This window comes from Ambystoma mexicanum, chromosome 6p, assembly GCF_040938575.1.
Source record: "Ambystoma mexicanum isolate Mex_15411 chromosome 6p, UKY_AmexF1_1, whole genome shotgun sequence".
Lineage (NCBI taxonomy): Eukaryota > Metazoa > Chordata > Amphibia > Caudata > Ambystomatidae > Ambystoma > Ambystoma mexicanum.
In genome coordinates this window covers 366,412,292-366,431,603 of record NC_090935.1, presented here as the reverse complement: position 1 = coordinate 366,431,603, position 19,312 = coordinate 366,412,292, and the positions used below count along the sequence as shown (strand labels likewise).

Here is a 19,312-nt window from a genome sequence, read left to right as displayed (position 1 = left end):
ACACAATTAGGACTACAGGTGTAAGCAAAAACCAACCTTTGGTTGGAGTTTGAACTGCACACTTTATGGTAGCGAGCTGAGCAGCCAGGCTTATCCCAAGAGGGAATGTGAGCAGTAGAAGAAGTTACACAGAAGTATCACAATCACAGTGGTTCAAGTAGACACTCCACTCACGGTTTCTTGGTAAAAAAAATACTTATACATTTATTTACACAATCATTTAGAAAACATTCACTAGTAGAAATCAACTTAATATGAAACACCAATACACTACAGTAACAAACTCGAAGTTGTAGGGACAGTTGCGCTCCCCTGAAAAAAGAGCCAAATGGCACTTCAATTACTTTCAATGGGAATAGAAAGACATAAGTTTGAACAATGGATTAGAAAATACTAGTTAGGCAATGCAAAGGTTCTGTGTACCCGGAGGGTTAGTGCAACTGTTATAAAACCACTGCCAAACCAAAGTCAATAGTCTAGTGTTCTTGGATAGGACAGATCAGTTCTGGTAACAAACGGAGAAGTCTTTGTAAAAGTTCTCAGAAGTAGTTTAGACGAAAAAGAATGATATGCTGGGTCACAAGCTGATTAGGCCTGCAAGTTGGGAAAGTTTCACAAACTTTCACCGTGAGAGTTAGGATCTGTCAACCGGATGGCACAGTACCTTAATGTGAAGCAAAAAGATGCAGCTGAAGATGTTGGTTCCTGGCAGTTCCTGCAGATCTCACTGTTCCTTCGCCTCAGCCGTGGTGAAAGAGGGAGGACGTCCGGGGACTCAACCACTGCACGGGATCGTTGTCGGAGCAAACAAAATGGAGTCACTTTGGTTCAAGTAGCCGTTACTTCAAGACACAAACTGGTTTCCCTCCCCCTGGCTAAACCTTAACCAGCATTGAGAATGGTATCCAGGTGTCTTCTGAGCTGATTGGTCCCACCAGCTCAAAGGAAGAAGCAGTCCGTGAAGGAGCTTCTCTGTCGAATGGAGTTCTGTCAATTCGGATTTGCAGTAGGGCTTCACCAGTCAAACCAACGGTCCAGTGGTTGCAGCAGCTGTCCTCTTCCAGCTCGTCTTTGGTTCTTTTGTTCCAGTAGTCGACTCTGCCTTCCAGTCCAGGAGACTCGCCTTTTGAACAGTTTTCTCCCATTCATTCCAGTCTACTGTCACTCACCCAGCAGGGTGGCTGTCCTTGCCGGACAGTCAGCCAGTCAATCACGCCAGAGTTCATTTGGGTCTCCTAGGAGACAGCACAGGGAATTTCGGGTACCTTTCTCACTTCCTGCCCACCCCAGACAGTCAGGCGCCAGAGGCGGTCTTCAGTCCTGAAGCCCGCCGAAGGCTCACTAACAAAGGGACCAACGTTGGTTTGGCTCAGAGTTAAACACCAGAAGGACCTTTCCACAAAGAAACAGTGAAAAAAGATGACCGGCGTCTGTTTTTACAGAGGAGTCTAGGCACCATATTGAAAAACATGGCAGCCCCGATTTTTAGATACCGGTGTTCGCAGTCGGGAAAAATCATGGTAGTTTGTTATAAAACCACTGCCACCAGCCATTTCAATAGGAAAGGGTAGCGTTTGACAGCTACAAGAGTGTTTAGACCTAGGGGATATTAAGTAACCCCTCCAGCACTCTATAAGAGGGTAGTGTGTGCTGAGTCTATGAATTTAAAAAGACTAGTACAATCAATTTAACTTTACATTCTCTGGGGAACAGTAGTTCATCCCAGAGAAGGTATTTAAACCTTGGGACGTCTAAAGGACATCCGTGTGCCACTGCACTAAAGGTGCTGTTTGACAACAATGAAAGATGCCGCCTATGGAGTTATCTAAAACCCAAAGAAAATAAACACAGAAAAACAAAGAATTAAAAGTTCAAAGTGCCAAAGGTCAGCAAAAGATCTGGGGGTCTCTAAGGTAGAGAGGAATAAACAATACATAGCAGTACAAACATCCACAACCACGGGAGTGGCAAGGCTCAACTTTAAGCATCTCAACATTAAGCATCTCTTACCTCCTCACCAGGTTCACCTTTAAGCAAACAGGTTGCGCAGCAATGCTTGGCCGACTCTGGACTCCTCCCTGGAATCCCTGTCAACGCAGTAGAACTTCGTGAAGGTGTGCGTCGACCTCCACGTAGCAGCCCTGCAGATGTCCAGCAGGGGCACACCAGACAGGAATGCCATAGATGCTGCAATCGCTCTGGTCGAATGGGCTCTCGGACGGCCAGGCAACGGTCGGTTTGACAACCAGTGACAATGGGTGATGCAGCCCGAGAGCCACCTGGAAATGGAAGCCTTGGAGAGGGCCTTCCCATGGTTCACAGGGCCAAAGTTCACAAAGTTGCGACATCTTCCGAATACTCTTTGTGCGGTCCACATAGAACTTCAGCGCTCTAGCCACATCCAGCGAGTGCAAAGTCCTCTCAGTCGGCGACGAAGGTGTCGGGAATAATGCAGGTAACCCCAAGAGATAGTTTAGATGAAAGTCCGACGGCACCTTGGGCATGAAGGAGGGGTGCTTCCATAGCACCACACTCGTCTCGTGGAATGTCAAGTAAGGTTGTTTACAAGAGAGGGGCTGGATCTCTTCCATTCATCGTGCAGAGGTGATGGCCACAAGAAGCACTGTTTTCCGCAACAAAAACTTCAGTGGCGCCGAATGCATAGGTTCGAACGGAGGACCCATGAGCCTGTCAGCACCACATTAAGCTCCCACGCCGGGGTCGGAGCCTTCGCCGGCAGGAACGAACGGAAAAGTAATTCGATGAACTCCTTGACCAGGCGGTGTGACCATAACGATGACCATCCCGGAGTTCTGGTGTAGCGGGAGATAACCGCCAGATGAACCTTGATAGAGCATGAGCTAGACCTGCTTTGGCCAGCGACAACAAATACGGCAGCACCTGCGGAGCCAGAATTGATAGAGGGTCTATTTTCTGTGCATGGCACCAGACGGCGAACCTCTTCCACTTATGTCCGTAGCATTTCAGCGTAGACGAAGACCTGGCCTTGGCAAGCTGCTCCTTGCAGTCTGCCGGGATATTGTATCCCCCAAACTCTAGCGCTGCAGGAGCCAGGCCTGCAAGTTCGGCGAAGATCTGCGGCTGCTGGAAGCTTGACTGGACACTGACAAGTCCAGAAGGTCTGGGTACCATATCTGTCTCGGCCATGCCGGTGCAACAAGGATCATCCTTCACTGGGACCGTCTGAGTTGATTGACTAGCCGAAGAAGCAACGGCAACGGAGGGAAAGCATACAGGAACAGGCCGTCCCAGGGAAAGGAGAATGCGTTCCCCCATGCTACCCGGCTGGCAAAACCTGCTGGCGAACCTCCGGCACTTGGTGTTCGTCGACGTCGCAAATAGATCGATCTGGGGATTGCCCCATCGTCGGAACAGAAGGTCCACTTGGTCCTGCCAAAGCTCCCACTCGTGGCAAGAGCGCAGCTCCCTGCTGAGGGAGTCGGCGATAGCGTTCTTCACTCCTGCCAGATGAAACGGTATGAACATCCCCTGGGCAACGGCCCAGTGCCATAAGTCCTGAGCCTCTCTGGAGAGCGCTGGGGATCTGGTGCCCCTTGCTTCCGGATGTAGACCGTGAAGACCCGTACCACCTTGCCCCTGAGGGATGGCAGGAAAGACTTGAGGGCCCAAAACAATGCCCGTAGCTCCAGTACGTTAATATGCAACGACTTCTCCTCCGGTAGCCACAAGCCTCTTCCGTGGAGACTTCCAGTGTGCGTGCCCCATTCTTCCAGGGAGGCATCCTTCGTGACCGTCTCCGTATGAAGTGGGATCTGGAAGTCTGCGCCCGCCGACAGATGTGCACGACTCCCCACCACCGTATCGCTCGACGGAAACTCTCGTCGAGTGATCTTGTCCTCGAAGCTTCCCGATACTTGAATCCAACGGGCGTCGAGGAATTCTTGCAGAGGGCGCATCGATAGCATGCACAGCCAAATGAGGTATAAGCATGACGACATCATGCCGAGAAGGGACTTGCTGGACCTCACCCTTTGCGATCTTCGGTGTCAACAGATGATGTACCTTTCCCAGGATGGCCGTTATCCTCTGTCTGACAGACGCCAGACACGACACAGGGTTGAGCCAAGAACCCAGGAACAGCACATCTTGCGATGGCACAAAGCAGTACTTCGCATAGTTCACAGAGAACCCCAATTCCGTCAGCAGCTGGAAGATTTGTGCCTTGTGTTCGACGGCGATCTCTCTCGATTTCGCCCGGATGAGCCAGTCGTCCAGGTAGGGTTAGACGTGGATCCCTCGAAGACGCTGCCGCGCTGCCACTGGATCCAGGCATTTGGTGAAAACCCTTGGCGCTGACTTCAATCCGAAGGGAATGGCCTTGAACTGATAATGCTGCCCTTGCACCACGATGCACAGAAACTTGCAGTGTCCCTTGTGAATGGGGATGTGAAAATAGGCATCCTCAAAGTCCAGCGTTGATAAAAAATCTCCTTCTTCGAGCTGTCCTAGCACGTGCTTAAGTGTGACCATCGAAACTTCTGAGATTTGATGCACTTGTCGGACGGCGGAGGCCTAGGATGGGTCTCCAGCCGCCTGTCTTTTTGACAAGGAAGTACCGAGAGTACACTCCGGAGCACCAGAGCCTCTTTGGGATGAGCTCTATTGCGCCCTTCTTCAGCATGGCCCGCATCTCCAGCAGGAGCTGAGGGATGTGGTTTTCCTGCCTAGCCACGGGTGGAATGCAAGGACACTTTCATTGGAATTGCAGGGTGTGTCCGTGGGCCAGAGCGTCCAGCACCCAACGGTCGCTGGAGATGGACTTCCACACGCTGACAAAGTTCGCCAGTCGGCCTCCCACCGGAGTACGCGGGTGGACGCCCGACCTCAAGGCCGGTTCAATCTTGCTTCGCCATGCAGGCGCTGCCTTGGGAACCTTGGCGACAATGGCGACCACCTCCGGACTGGTTGCGGCCACTGTAGGCCTCCTGGGCCAAAGAGCGGGATGGTTGACGGTAGGATAATGAGCTTCTGCTGAAAACCCTCGAAGGAACCTTGGGGTTTGCCTCTGGGAGTCCGAAAGGACGGCCGTCGCTGTTGAAGCGTGCAAAAGGCACGAGCCGTCTCGGTATCCACCTTGATGGCCTGGTTTTTCTGAACAAATTATCCCTTTCGAAGGGCATGTGCAATACCCTCGACTGCACCTCCTGGTGAAAGTTGGTGGCCTTCAACCATCCTCTCCGATGAAGACAAACGCTGTTGCCCATTTGGCGGAATCCTGTGTCGGCAATGTCTGTGGACACTGTAATGGCAAGGTCCAATGCCACCTCACTCTCCTGCAGGATCTCCAACGCTTCCGCCCTCTCGTCATCAGGAAGGAAGTCCAGGAGGGGAGCGATCTTAAACCAGAGCTCGCTCCCTCCCTTCAGGACAACTGTGCCACTCCCCCCTTATTTTCAACCAGGGGAGATGTTTTCAGAGTGATGGTGGGCATCACCTTCTCCGGTGTCTTCTTTATGGGCTGAAACGATGATTCTCTCCTGGCAGGCAGGGAAAAACTCGCCTTGGGGACCGTACCCTGCGAACACGCTGTTAGGCAGAATCCTGTGCAGTGCCCTTAGGGACCACTAGACACAATTAAGACCACAAGTGGTAATACAAGTTCACCTTTGGTACAAGCCTGTACTACACAGTTAAAGTGGTAGCAGAAGCAGAGCAGCCAGACTTATCTCAAGAGCAAATGAGCAGTAGTAGAGATTACAGCAAGGACCAAAATTACTGTGACTCAAACACTGACTCAAGGTTTTTGGTTAAAAAGTAAAAATACATTTATTTCTAAACCAATTCTTTTGGCCCTGAACTCCTCAAGGTAAGTACCCTATGTTTTAACGGACAGGTGTGAAACAAAAGGCGTTACCGGGAATACACATGCAATCACTTTTTGACAGTAATGACAGTTCGGTCTTACGAAAGATACGTGTATCCGCGGAACTAAATGTTATCGGGGCAAAAACACACTTCGCACCTGAGTTAACCACAGAGAGTTGGGGGCAAAAATCATAGGCAATACTTTTGTCAAGGCAGACAGAATCAGAGAACACTTGCTGACAGGAAAACAAAAGTCACTAGGCCGGAGCCGGTGTCAAGTGGAACTGGGTTCCTGTTGTCGAGGATCACACAGTCAGATAGTTCAAGATTCAACGTTGCCATGAGTACTTGGATATTGTCAACAGAGGAAGCAAAAGTTATAAGAAGGATGGAAGACAAGGGCAAGCCTTGCATGAGGAGAAAAGGGATTCACCCTAGTTCCTCGAAGCTGGACACAGTACCTTGTTCAATGAAGAAGCTGGTGCCACGGCAGTTGTTCCTGGCAGTTTCCTGCAGACCCACGGTTCCTGGAGCTTCGGTAAGAACGAGGAAGTCTGGAGGGGCCTGCACTACTCGGGGATTAAGCCAGCAGCAGCGACGGTGAATAAAAGGTGCGCTTCTTCAAAACAGGAGAGGCTCTTCAGATGGCTATCCGGACCACTACAGCAGTGTGCAGCGATTTCGACCACGAAGAGGATCCTCTGGCTGTGGAAGATGAGCTGGTTGACCCCACCAGGCTCAAGGAAAGAAGACTCCGGACTGGATCTTCTGTGGTCGTCGAAGGGTAGATCGCTCAGGACTACAGCAGGGCTTCACCGGCACGGGGTATTTGCAGCAGTTGTCTTCTCTGCTTCTCTTCGGTTCCTTGCAGTTCCAGTGGCGACTCACTTCCAGCCCAAGAGTCCTGCCTTTTATGCGAAAATCCCCCATTCACACAGCCTGGCTGTCAATCATGAAGCAGGGGGGTTGTCCGGCCCGGGCAACCACATCAGCCAATCATGGCAAAGTGCGACTTGGGTTTCCTAGGATACCCTGTGCAGGGGGTGACTACACCCCACCCTCACATTCAGCCCACCTAGACACCTAGAGGAGGGCTTCTTGGCAGAAGCCCGCCAAAAGACGGTGAACAAAGAAGGCAAACCTGGTTTGCCACGCAAAGTAAAACACAAGAATGACTAACAAAAAGAAATGACGAATAAACACAACCGGAGCCAAACTAAAAAGTATTTGGTCAAGCGGGTTTTTGTTCGAGGCGAATATAATAGTCTAAAACAATACCACGTTTATATAGTATAATCGCGGTAGAAAAGTTAGGGTAGATACCATTGCCACCAGCCAAGTCTAAATGTTAAAAGAGCAAAACAATGCTCTAGGACAGGGGTGCACAACTAAATTTGACAGAGGGCCGAAAGTACCTTACATGAGGGCTATAGTGGGCCGAAAAGTAAATGTGGGCGGGGCGGTAGGTGGGGCGTGGCAGGAGGCTTTTTCAACCCCCAATTTGTATTAAACACATGGAAAAAGAATATGTTTTTGAGGGGTAACAATTTTTATTGCATTTCAAACTTACATTTTGTACTACACATTTTCCATTGTTATAATTTATTTCGATTTAGTTATTGTATATCGTCTGTTTAAATTATATATATTTTATTGACCTATGATTGGACATTCCGTTATTTTGGACTGCTATAGTTTGCTGTTTGGGTTGCCCAAGAGGAGTATGGCCTTCGTTGAGTCAGGTTTCTTCAAAAAAGCAAAGGATGTACATCTCCTAACTGTGCCTGTTTTAGCTTTATTATTGGGTTCCCTCTTGGAGGGCAACACTATGCCCCATGTCCCCCACCCCTAACCAAAACACTATGCCCCATGGCTCCCACCCCCAACCAAAACACTATGCCCCATGGCTCCCACCCCTAACCAAAACACTATGCCCCATGTCCCTCACCCCCAACCAAACACTATGCCCCATGCCCCTCACCCCCAACCAAACACTATGCCCCATGGCTCTCAACCCCAACCAAACACTATGCCCCATGGCTCCCACCCCCAACCAAACACTATGCCCCATGCCCATGTCCCCCACCCCCAACCAAACACTATGCCCCCACCCCCCTATCTCAACATATACAATACAAACACTCAAAAACAAACATTCATACACATCCGACACCCCGCAACCCCCATCTCAACATGCACTACACAAACATACAGCCGAACAGACCCGAGACACAAACACAGACAGACAGACCACTTACCGGTCTTGCTGGAAGGCAGGTAAACTGGAACGCTGGCGAGGTGAGTGGTACTACGGCTGGCGTGGCCAGCAAGGCTGAAATGCCTTCCGGCATCAAGCCTTACTGGCCACGCCAGCCATAGTGCTGGCCCTTCATTGGTGCAGCACACATGCACTACGTGGCTCGTAGGAGCGACGTGGTGCGTGTGTGCTGAGCCAATGACGGCCAGTGTTTTGTCCGGCCCGGAAGACAACAAAGACTTTCCTAATGGAGGGCGGCTGATGCTGCTTGCGGGTCGCCCTCCATTAGGAAAGTGTGCCTCGCGGGCCGGACAAAACAGCATGGTGGGCCGCAACTGGCCCGCGGGCCGTATGTTGTGCACCCATGCTCTAGGAGGTACAGATAAAAAGGGCTAAGGATTAACCCTTTCCAATACTCCATGTAAGATGGGGTGTACCGGATCTGTGGTTCAATGACTATGTTAAAGTTAAAGGCAACTTTACCCTTTTCTGGGGGACAGTAGTCAGCCCCAGAAATGGAGTAGGTGGGAAGTCTAAAGGACAACCCTGTGTCACTGCACTGAAGGTGCTGTGTAACACACAAAAGAGTGGGGCTACTGAAGTGGTGTGCTCCAGAGTCCAAAATCACAAAAACAGCTGAAATACACATGGAAAAACACCGGCAAGAGTGGGGGAAAAGCTCACACTCTTACCAAATGGAAAAAAACTCCAGAAATCCAGCAAAGCTGCTGAGGAACTCACTAGGTAAGGGAAATTAGCCATAAAATGAGAAGTCTCCCTAACACACGCGCCCGCGGCCTTCGCTAGGGACGTCACCACACCTTCGATGGAAGGCTTTGCCGGGTGAATCTGGGCCTACACGACCTTGGTCGAGCTAGGGTCCTTCATCTTGGGGGTGGGGCAGAGGGTCAGCGCCCCGTTCACCCTTGGCCTTCTCCAACTGGCCCGTGCGGGGCTTCTCCTGAAGTTTACCCGGGCGGTCCGACTTCCTCTTTCCTCGAGGGTGCCGGGGATGCTGTGCTCGCCCTATCCGCCGGGGAGCCTGTAGCAAATGGCGCTCTCGGTGCCTTGCCTTATGTAGGGCCCCCGTCGCCGGGGTGCCCTCGAAGGTCTTAGAAGACCGCCAGACTTCTTGTGGCTGGGGGAGGCATGCTGCCGGACTCACCCGTAGCAGGGGTCGTGGCCTGGAGCCACTCGGTGAGGCGCCTGTGTCGGTTCTTCATGGTGCGGGGACCATCTCCTGGCAAAACGCACAGTCTTCCTCCACATGCATTTTGTCTGAATGCAGGAAGAGGCACACGGAATGTCCATCGTCCAAGTAGATGTTCCGTAGGCTGCATCCTGGACAAATCCTGAAAAAAGGAGTCGGGTCTTCCTTCTCCTCTGCCATCTCCATGCGGGGTAGGCCTTGAAAAAGCTTCTGGAATCCTCCAAGAAGAAACTTGACTAAAATTCGCCCTTGAGGGGCGCTCAAGAATCCGAAAACGGGTCCCCATTAGTCGGAAGATGGAGCTTGAGGCTCGATTGACCGGAAAAATAGAGTAGAACTCAGAAAAAAAAAAAACGCAATAAAAGCTCGAGAGCTATAGCACGAGGACTCCCAACACTTGAACGTGCAGTAAAAATCAGAAGATGGCTGCCAGAGGAGGGGCTTAGGTGGAGGGCAGACATTGGCTGGGGGCTGTATGAGCCCAGAGACTAGTGATTGGTTGTTAGGATAAAGGCAGTTCAGATGTGAATCTAAAACTGGTTTTTTCTTTACCAAGGATTCCCAGCCTAATGACGGGGAATATTCATGAGCATGTGAATCCATGCCAGACCCCATGCTGGAGAAGTATCTTTTGCCACCAGCCCGTCATGGGAAAACATGCAAGTGACCACAAAGTTGCAATTATCAAAGTTACAGGACACATGTCCCTACCATACTTCACAGTAAAGGTGATGTGTGCAGGGAAAAATAAGCAATTTTACAATGAAGAATTCTCTGCACTGATAGTCATAGGGACTAAGTAGTGCCCTCAAAAGAGATGCGCTTAGCAAGGCAAGTGAAGCAAAAAGGCTTCAATTGCATCCAAAAGTGAACAGGTTAAAGACAATCACAAAACGTTTGGGTGTGTCGAAGTCTACGCAGGGAATGCAGACAAAGGAAAATCATTCATAGCATCCACTGAGGCTGTAATCTTGGTTACAGGAGAAGCTGCATCAATCCCATACACCAGGTAGATCTTTGTTTACTCCACCAATGCCATCCAGGGTCCCCTTGTCATCCTCCTTTCCCAAGGCATACTGCCTGCACACACTGCACCTACAGAGACGTAGAGCGATTGACTATTCCCTTTCATCACCAAGCTTCCTGCTGTGCTTTCAAGCAGGGAGGAACAGGGGTCCCATAGAAAAGTATTTGAGGCAAGCACAGAACAAACATGATTTGGGAGGACTGTGTGCCCACTTTCACAGACACTATTCACAATAATAATGAGTTTTATTTTTGAGGTTAACTAACATTGGGTTAACCTTAGTTCTACCCTATCGGGCAATTTGTTTTTATTTTGTTTTTTAATGTAAACTATTCCTGATCTGTTGCCTAAACATTACGTCACTTCTGACAAAGGCACTGGCCTAAAAGCCCATCGTAAAAAGCAGCTCACCGCATACCCACTTCTGTTAAAGAGTATATTTTTACATTCATACTGTGTGGTCAATCCCTTATTGTACGATACCCTGTCCCTTTTCTCCACGCTGCTCTCTTCCCCTCTTGAGGGAATAGCCTTGACTGCTTTGCCTACCCCGAGAGTAAGTCATACAGGAAAACCCTGAAGCCTAGGTGCAGACTGCACTTTTGGAACCCTAAACATGGTCTAGGAGAAATCAACAAGTGGTTAAGAAAATGTGTCTTTCCTTGCCCATTATGGTGCACAGAGTATATACCTTTCTTATGTGATGAATATCCCCATAGAATTTTTTTTTTTTTTACTTAGGAATGTTCACTTTTTCTAAATGAAAACAATACTTATTTAAAAATAAAGAAAAAGGCCGTTAGGCATTGTAACTTTTTCAAGTCATGAACATTTTTATTTACCATCAAACTAAATGGAAATCTTTTGCCATTTTTATACTTCATTTGGCGAATATTCTTCTGCAGAGATAAAATAGAAGGGAAAAAACATTCACTGGCCATATTTTCTATATTTCGCATTTTAAACATTACCATCACTTCTGAAGACTGTTCAAATTCTGGGCATACTCTACTAGCGCCAATATTTCGATAGGTAGCACAGCCTGCCCTGTGGCCACTGCACATTAGATTTTCTAACAAAGTACACACCTCATCAGCTGTTATGCTTAAAAAAATAATATATTAAACTATAGAGGAGCACAAGAGGGCATATCACATGTGGTAAATGATCTGATTGTAAAATGATCACCTACAGTTGATTTAGGCTTGCCAATCCTCACAAACTGGTGGAAATAATGCCTAAAGGAGTAAATGGGCCACTAAAGTGATACTGCTATTTAGCGTTTCCAAGGATTTATACCATAAGCACAGAGCTTCCAAAAAAGAAAGTATCAGTGATGAATAAAAAGATGGATTTTGTTTTGCATCAATAGGGAGAAAAAGCGCATAAGACTTGTTATAAAAGTTAAGTAAAGATTAAAGTAAGCAACATGAGTAAATTATAACCCTACCTTAATGCCTTCCTCATCATTAACTCTGCGAATCATTTTAACACACATTTCTGTAATTTTGGGAAAGGTAGGTTGTTCGAGACAGATATCTCGCAAGATTTTAATTACTCTTTTTCTTACACTGATTCCAGTGTCCTAAGAAAAGGGATAAAAACAAAGAATGAAAAGGATATTTCTCATGTGCATCACATTCAAGTACTCGGTTCTTAATAGAATGAACAGCGAGTCAAAATACCATGCATAAGAATGCATAGAAAATTAAAAAACTGCAATAAACTTGAAATAGGTCATGCCATTAATCAAACTAATTCATATCAAAATTGTCATGGGATATGTTAAATTTGTTGTCTGAAAAGCACAACACAAAAACCACGTGCACAATTTCAATTCATTATAGCACATTACCCCTAATTCTTTTTGTCTCATTCCTGTTGGTATTCCTAGTAAGCTTATCTATAGATCAGACCGTTAAATCTTTTTTCAAAGCAACACCTTCTGTGAAAGCTCTGTAAACCATTGCCTACTAGAGTTGTGCCGAGTACTGACTCTGCTGCTAAAGGCCTCTAGGAGGCTCTGCTGTTTAAGGGAACAGATTCACCAACCCAGCTCTAGGAGGAAAAAAAAAACAGTTGAGTCCAAAACCATCCTTGGATAACCAGGAAAAGGACATGATGGCTACTAGTTATCCTTATTCTTTCTCATGGGTATCTTTATTGTAAGCCAACATGTGAACAGAATCCTGAAACATTTTAAAAAGGAGACATTTTTATTTTATATAAAGCCATCTCAATATAAACAAATCTATCTGATAATTGTCTTTTATATGACAAATATTAATTACTCTCTAATCGTCTTTCGGACAGCTTAGAATCACAAACTTTGCATAGTTCCATCTACTGGTTGGCTCAAAGTATAGCACTTGTTTTTTTGAAGTGACAAAATAGAGCCTGGACAGGGGATGCTCCTTTCACACTATCCCTATCCTAAGTGTGCAGGTATGCATGATCAAAAACACATCAACATCCTCAGATCGTTTCTTTTTCTGAGTGGGCTTGTATAAGGGTTGTGTATGTAATGATTTCTTTTTCTTTTCCCCTTTGTACTGTCCCATTGCCCTCGTGTGGAGTCAGGAAGGGCTCATGCGATTCTAAGCAGAACCAAGCCACAGAAATACACTTACTGGGAAAGCAACATACAAACTGCCTATGCAAGTACCCAGAGGTTTGACAGTATCATCTATGATGAAGAGCGAAGTCACCGGCAGGTCCCTAAGATGAGAGCAGCTGCGGTTTGGGAATCTTGCATTGGTGGCTGGATGAAGAAATTTTTGCAGGTGCAGATGGGTCACCTTCGGTCACAGGGATGCCTAGCAGATGTTTTTGCAGCACTTGTTTGTGGAGGCTCGACACAGTCTTTGGAGCAGCGACTGTTGTCACTCTGCAGACTTTCTTCCTTCTCTTGGTCCTAGACTGTTCTGAGGGGACTTCCAGGATCAGGACAGAGTCTCTGTAGGCTCAGAAAGATGCCCACAAGTTTTCAGCCAACACCGCGATCGATGAAATGATTTACCGCAGCAGTACTAGAAGCCCCAGGGTATTCGGGTTTTGCAAGTCTGGAAGGTCGCAGCACGTTCTGCAATGGCTCAAACTGCTGATGGTCTTGAGACTGGTAAGGTCCACCAGGCCAAGGGAGAAAGTCAACCGATCTGAATCTTCCCAGTTGCTTATTGTTAGGGAGAATTTTCATTTCTGACTTTGGAGTCAGACAAACTCCATTGGCATCTTTGTTACATTGTGACACACAGCACCTTCAGAGCAGTGGCACAGGGAAGTCTCTTAGATTTCCCAAAGATTTAAATAACTTCTCAAGGTGAAACTACTGTTTCCAAGAGCAGTGTGAAATTGACTTTACTTACATTTTGTAAATTTATAGACCCAGCACCCACTATCTTACAATAGTGTGCTGGAGGGGTTACTTAGTATCCACTTTGACTAGTTTCTCTTGTAAAATGTTTGTTACCCTTTCTACAACTAATGGCTGGTGGCAGTGGTTTACTTTTTCCTAGAATTGTGTGTTTCTACCACGGGCTGCAATTGCAGATGCAGAAAAGCACTGCATTTTGTCAAAATGGCCCAGGTCTTTTTTCGCCATTTCTTGTTGGAAAGGTCTTTCTTGAGATTTACTCTGCGTACCAAACCAGATCTGGTCCCTTTGTTTGTTTTGTCTTTGGCAGGATTCACTGGTGAAGCCCGCCTCTGGCTCCAGCGTGTCTGGCAGGGCAGGAAGCGAGGGAGGTGCCCGAAACTCCCTGTGCTTAATCCCCTTGGTTACAGGAATGCACCTAAAGGCGTTTGGCTGGCTGGCAGTTCTTGGAGGACAGCCACCCTGCTGTGAGATCGACAGCTAGGCTGCGAATGAATGGGACAAACCTGCATAAAGGCAAGGCTTTTTGCTTGGAAGGCAGAGTCGACCACTGGCCGAAGGAATACGAAGAAGAACTTGGAAGAGACACCTGCTGCAACTCCTGGAATGTTGGTTTGACCGTTGAAGCCCTGCTGCAGTGCTGAAGCTCTGAACTCGCCTAGATTAGAGAAGCCCTGCAAAGGAAGACTTCTCCCCTTGGGCTGGTGGGACGAATCGACCCCAAAACAAACTCAGTTGGAAATCCTCTCGGAGCTGGCTGTACTTCCATTCTTGCTGCAGGAACCAATTGCCAGGGAGAGGAACACTAGAATAGAGTATCGTCTTTAAATCTGACCCAAGCTCCAAGAAAATCCGCCGGACTCTCATGAAGCAGGATTGACGAAGCCTGAGCCACCTCAGAGTGTTGCACCCCAGATGCAAGGAAATTCCATAAGGTATCCAAGAACTGCGGTGGTGCTATTTGTGAGAGCCGCAAAGTGCAGCTGATCTGAAGTTTGCCGATTGCTGCCGCCGACCTTCTATTCGTAGTGGAGGTGTCCCCAGACGTCCAGCCTCTTGTTCCAACAACTAAGGCCCAGGAACAACAGTATTGGCAGACCTACACAGAACAGAAGACAGCTGGAACCAATTTCTTCAGACCTAAGGTACTGCAAAACTAACGGGACTTGCCTCTTGTTGTGTAGCCTTGGCAGTTCCCAGTTGAGACTTGTCTTGGTTGCTTTTGCAGAGTTGCTTGCAGCGTTGCCCCTCACAAGCCTCCCAGCTTGTGGCCCTTCAGTGATTTCATTTTCTACAAAGACTTCTAGAACATTGTGCAATACTTTTTACATACCTGCAAGAAATGCTTCAGCTCACCTAGACTTTTGCTCAATTAACATTGGCTGTCCTGGCTCCCTGAAACTCTTCTATCCTCTAACTTGGTGCTTTAACTATGCCTCAACAAAAAAGTCAGACATTCTATAACTTGTGTAGCTGGGAAAGGGTTAATTTACTTTGCATTGCGGGGCTCAAAAGTACTTACCTGCTTAAGAATATTTGTTAACCATTGTTTATTCCCCAAACCTTTTCTTTGACACCAAACTCAGTATTGCTGTAAATGTACCAGTGATATTTCAATGTCCACAGTGTCCTAGTTATTTAAGTCACCTAAGGGTGTAGGAAGTGTCTGTGTGTGCCATCCCAAATGGGTATCTACTGATTTACAGAAATTGTGAGTGTGTATTTTGAAGTATATTTTTGTGTTACATATATTTGCTCCCTTCTAAAGAAGGCTTATTCAATTGACAAATTAATAAATAATTGTTTAATCAAGAAACTTTGAGTTTAAGCGTTTATTTGGATACTTGTCACTGTGAATATCTATGTTACAACACCTACACCTCACATTGACCCCTCTTGAGATAAGCCTGGCTGCTCAGTCAATCTACCAACTTGTGTAGTACATGCTTCTACCAAAGGTTGGGTTAACAATTGCCAAGAGGTCAAGGCTGGTGCAGTCTACAACAGGGTACTGCATACAATCTTGCCTAACATTCTCTTATTAGCACTTCACCACAAGCACCACAGCACCTATCCCGTACCCACCCTCCCCTCTGCACTTGCACGTTCTTCACACTCACAAGGCATAGTAGGTTTGTCTCCCCTCCCTGTTATTTTCATTATTTGTTCGTACTATTAATTTTATTATTTATCTTGTTGTAATTCACTGTCTGCCTTCTCGTTTCCCCACCCTGTTGGCCTGTGGGCGCTTTGAAACAGTTAATTGTACAAGCGCCTAACAAATTACCAATAAATAAGTGGGACTCTTTTCTCCCTCTCTCAAGTGTTTTTACGTGATTTCGATTTTGTGTTTTCACTGTTTTTTGAGTCCACAGGAATTTGTTTTTTGTATGGTGACGCACAGCACCTTCAGTGCAGTATCACTGAGAAGTCCTTTGTAATTATCCTAAGGTGTCAATAACGTTTTATGGGCCTGATATACTATCTCAGACTGCTACATCAGGATACCTCAGTAAAATTAAAATTAGATCAGGAAGGACATACCACAAGAAACATATTCCAAAATAGGGGGCGTCAAACAAGGTTGTGTTACGGCACCTTTAATATACAACCTATATGTCCATGATATTCCTGCGGCCATAAGTGCCGTGACAAACTGTCCTCCCTAAAATAGGTGAATCCCGTTGCCCCGTATTAGCCTATGCGGACGACCTGGTAATTTTGGATCATACCATCAGTGGGTTACGAAGGTCGTCCGCAGCCCTCTGGGAATACGTGGAGGAAAATGGCCTCAAGATTAATTTGGAAAAAACAAAGGTCATGAGGTACACCAAGAGGAATACTTCCCGCGTACAGCTTAGGTTAGACATAGAAAATATTGCTTACACTCCACAATATCGATATCTGGGAATGGAGTACGAGATCACCGGGGACTATATAACATGCAAACAGACATGTGCTATTAGAGCAGCACAACTGACCGCCCTGCTCCATAGATTTACCATCAGTCAGGGAGGTTTTACTATATGGGGTATACGTCAACTGTACATGCAAGTTCTGTCCCCGATGATAACTTATGGTTTGGAAGCTCTCCTTGACATAGATCTGAAATGGTTACAGATGATAGAAGGGAAATTCTGGCGATCCATCTTGGGTCTATCACCTGGTATACCTATGGCGATAATGAGGCTGCAACTGGGGCTGATTTCCTTAAAAGCTTTAGTATTGAAGAAGCGTGCTATCTTATTCCTGACAATGATTAGTCGCACAAGGAATGGTCTATTAGTAGCAGCCCACCAGGAGATGTCAAAGGAAAACTCTCTGTGTACAGCTAACAAACAGATGACCAAATTATTTGCCGATATCGTGTGGCAAACGAGGGTGGGAAGCGATTCAGATGTGGCACAGAGGGCATTGGGAAAACGTATAGAGCTCTGGGACTGGCTGGAGAACTATGATCATCTCAGAGTGCTCAAAAGCTACCAGTTTGTGCAGCATAGACTGTATAATTTTTAGAAAACCAAGACATATCTGAACCTTTGCCCAGCAGTAAGACTCAGACACTTCATACTAATCTACCTTCATTAGTGGTTACTGGGAGAAGGTATAATATTGCAATGGAACTACGGCTATGTCGCCTATTTAAAGAACAAGATCAGCTGGAGACGGCTAAGCATTTGCTGACAGAATGCCATGAAATTAAAAATTTAATTAACCTCCTCCTGGGAAAACATGTACACAGTTATGAATATATTAAGAAGGATCTATTCTGGCTCCACTGTATTAACTGTAATAGTATGAGTTTACTGATGCCATTGTATAACATCTGGTCGAAGATTGAAATAAGCCTGGGTATAACAATATAAGGAGCTGATAAAGACAATTTCAACCAAAGCTGTTGGTAATAAAGTGAATATATGCTATCGTATATGGTAAACGATATATTATCGTAAGCTGCTAATGTTTTCTTGGTTGAAGGACCAGATGTGTACTCTGAGCTGCACATCACGTGTGGATAAAAGAATATAGGTGTTAGTAAGCTCCATAGCTCTGACTGAGAAAGTACTGAAATGCTTAAATATAAGCTGGTAGTAATATTATTTGCCGATGAAACTTTGCTTTTTACTGTTGATTTGGATTTAAATATATGTTTAATATGTAAACATTTTCTTTTTATAAATGTTTGTGTAAAGTTTCAATGTAAACTAAATCACAATAAATATTAATAACTTTTTCGTCGGTGAACTACTGTTCCCAAGCATAGTAAATTAAAATGCACTTTACTTACCTTTTCTCCTTGTAGGTCCAGCACACACCATCTTATGCGGAGTGCTGGGGGTTGCCTAATAGTCCCTTATCCTACTTTCCCATGTAACATTTTTATGTTGCCCTCACTACTTTAAATGGCTGTTGGTAGTGGTTACATTTTTCCTATCATTGTGCTTTTCTAGCGCAAGCTGAACCCTCAGCTGCAGTACAGCAGCCATGGGTGACCATTTTGTCAAAATGGCCCAGGTTTTCTTTTTTTGCCATTTTGTTTGTGAGGTCTTTCTTGGCTTTTATTCTGTGCATTGAGACAGGTTTAAGCCCTTTGTTTGTCCTGCCTTTGGCGGGCTTCAGTCCTTCACCCCTGGCTCCAGTGTGTCTGGAAGGACAGGATGTGAGGGAGGGTCCCAAAACTCCCCCGTTCTTTGTCTCTAGGAATGCCTGAATTAAACTAGTCCTGATTGGCTGGCTGGCCACCCTGTTGTGTGATTGACAGGATAGGCTGTGCATGAATGGGAGAAACCTGCTTAAAAAAAACGCAAGAGTTTTGGGACCACAGGCAGAGTCGACCACTGGAAGAACCATTTGAAGAAGAAACTGCGAACGAAGCCCGCTGCAACCTCCTGGACTTTCAATTGCCCGGTGAAACCCTGCTGCTGTGCTGACCTCCTTCACCTCGACAGAGAAGCGCCGGATGGAACGACTTCTCCACTTGGATTAGTGGGACCAACTAACCCCGAGACAAACTCTTGTACACCATCCCCGATTTGCTGTTCCTCTCCGTTGCTGCAGAATCCCAACACCAGGGGTTGAGTGTTCATAGTCAAATGCAACGTCTGCCGCAGAACTAAAGCGGCTAAAAGCTCCAGGAGCCTCCCAAGGACCCTCCAGAAGCAAGACCGCCAGATGCAGAGTCCCCTCACCAGAGTGCAGGACTGAGGGAGCATGGAAAGTCCAACCGTTGCCCATTGTTCCGCATCAGTGGTGTTTGCTAAGCGCTGAAACTGCGAAGTGCCGCTGACCTGAAGAAAACCCGTAGCTGTCGACAATGATACAGAGTACCGCCGCAGGAGCCCTCCAGACATCCTAATTACCCCTTTTGTGGGTACCTGTGTTCAAGGTTTGGGCATTTCTTGTCCTGGGATGTTGCAAACAGATCCACTATTAGATATCACCACATCACGCGTGTGTTCGTGTTGATTTTCATGGCAACACCTCCTTAGACTGTCTGCTAGAAGATTGCTCTTAGGAAAGTTCTCTTTTAGCAACATTTCCCTCTATATTCTATGAATCCCAAATGTTTTCCTTTCATTTTTCACCCTGTCCAGTGAA

At 46.7% G+C, this 19,312-nt stretch overlaps 1 protein-coding gene across 6 annotated transcripts in view; it reads right to left on the bottom strand.

Annotated features, from left to right (window-relative positions):
- The window catches only part of NIPBL (NIPBL cohesin loading factor), a 2,053,700-nt gene that overhangs the window by 696,378 nt on the left and 1,338,010 nt on the right, over window positions 1-19,312 (bottom strand). For all 6 annotated transcript variants that reach the window (XM_069627143.1, XM_069627142.1, XM_069627145.1 and 3 more), the window contains one exon: window positions 11,792-11,926. In XM_069627143.1, coding sequence (XP_069483244.1) covers window positions 11,792-11,926 — 135 coding nt within the window. The remainder of the gene's footprint in view (window positions 1-11,791; window positions 11,927-19,312) is intronic.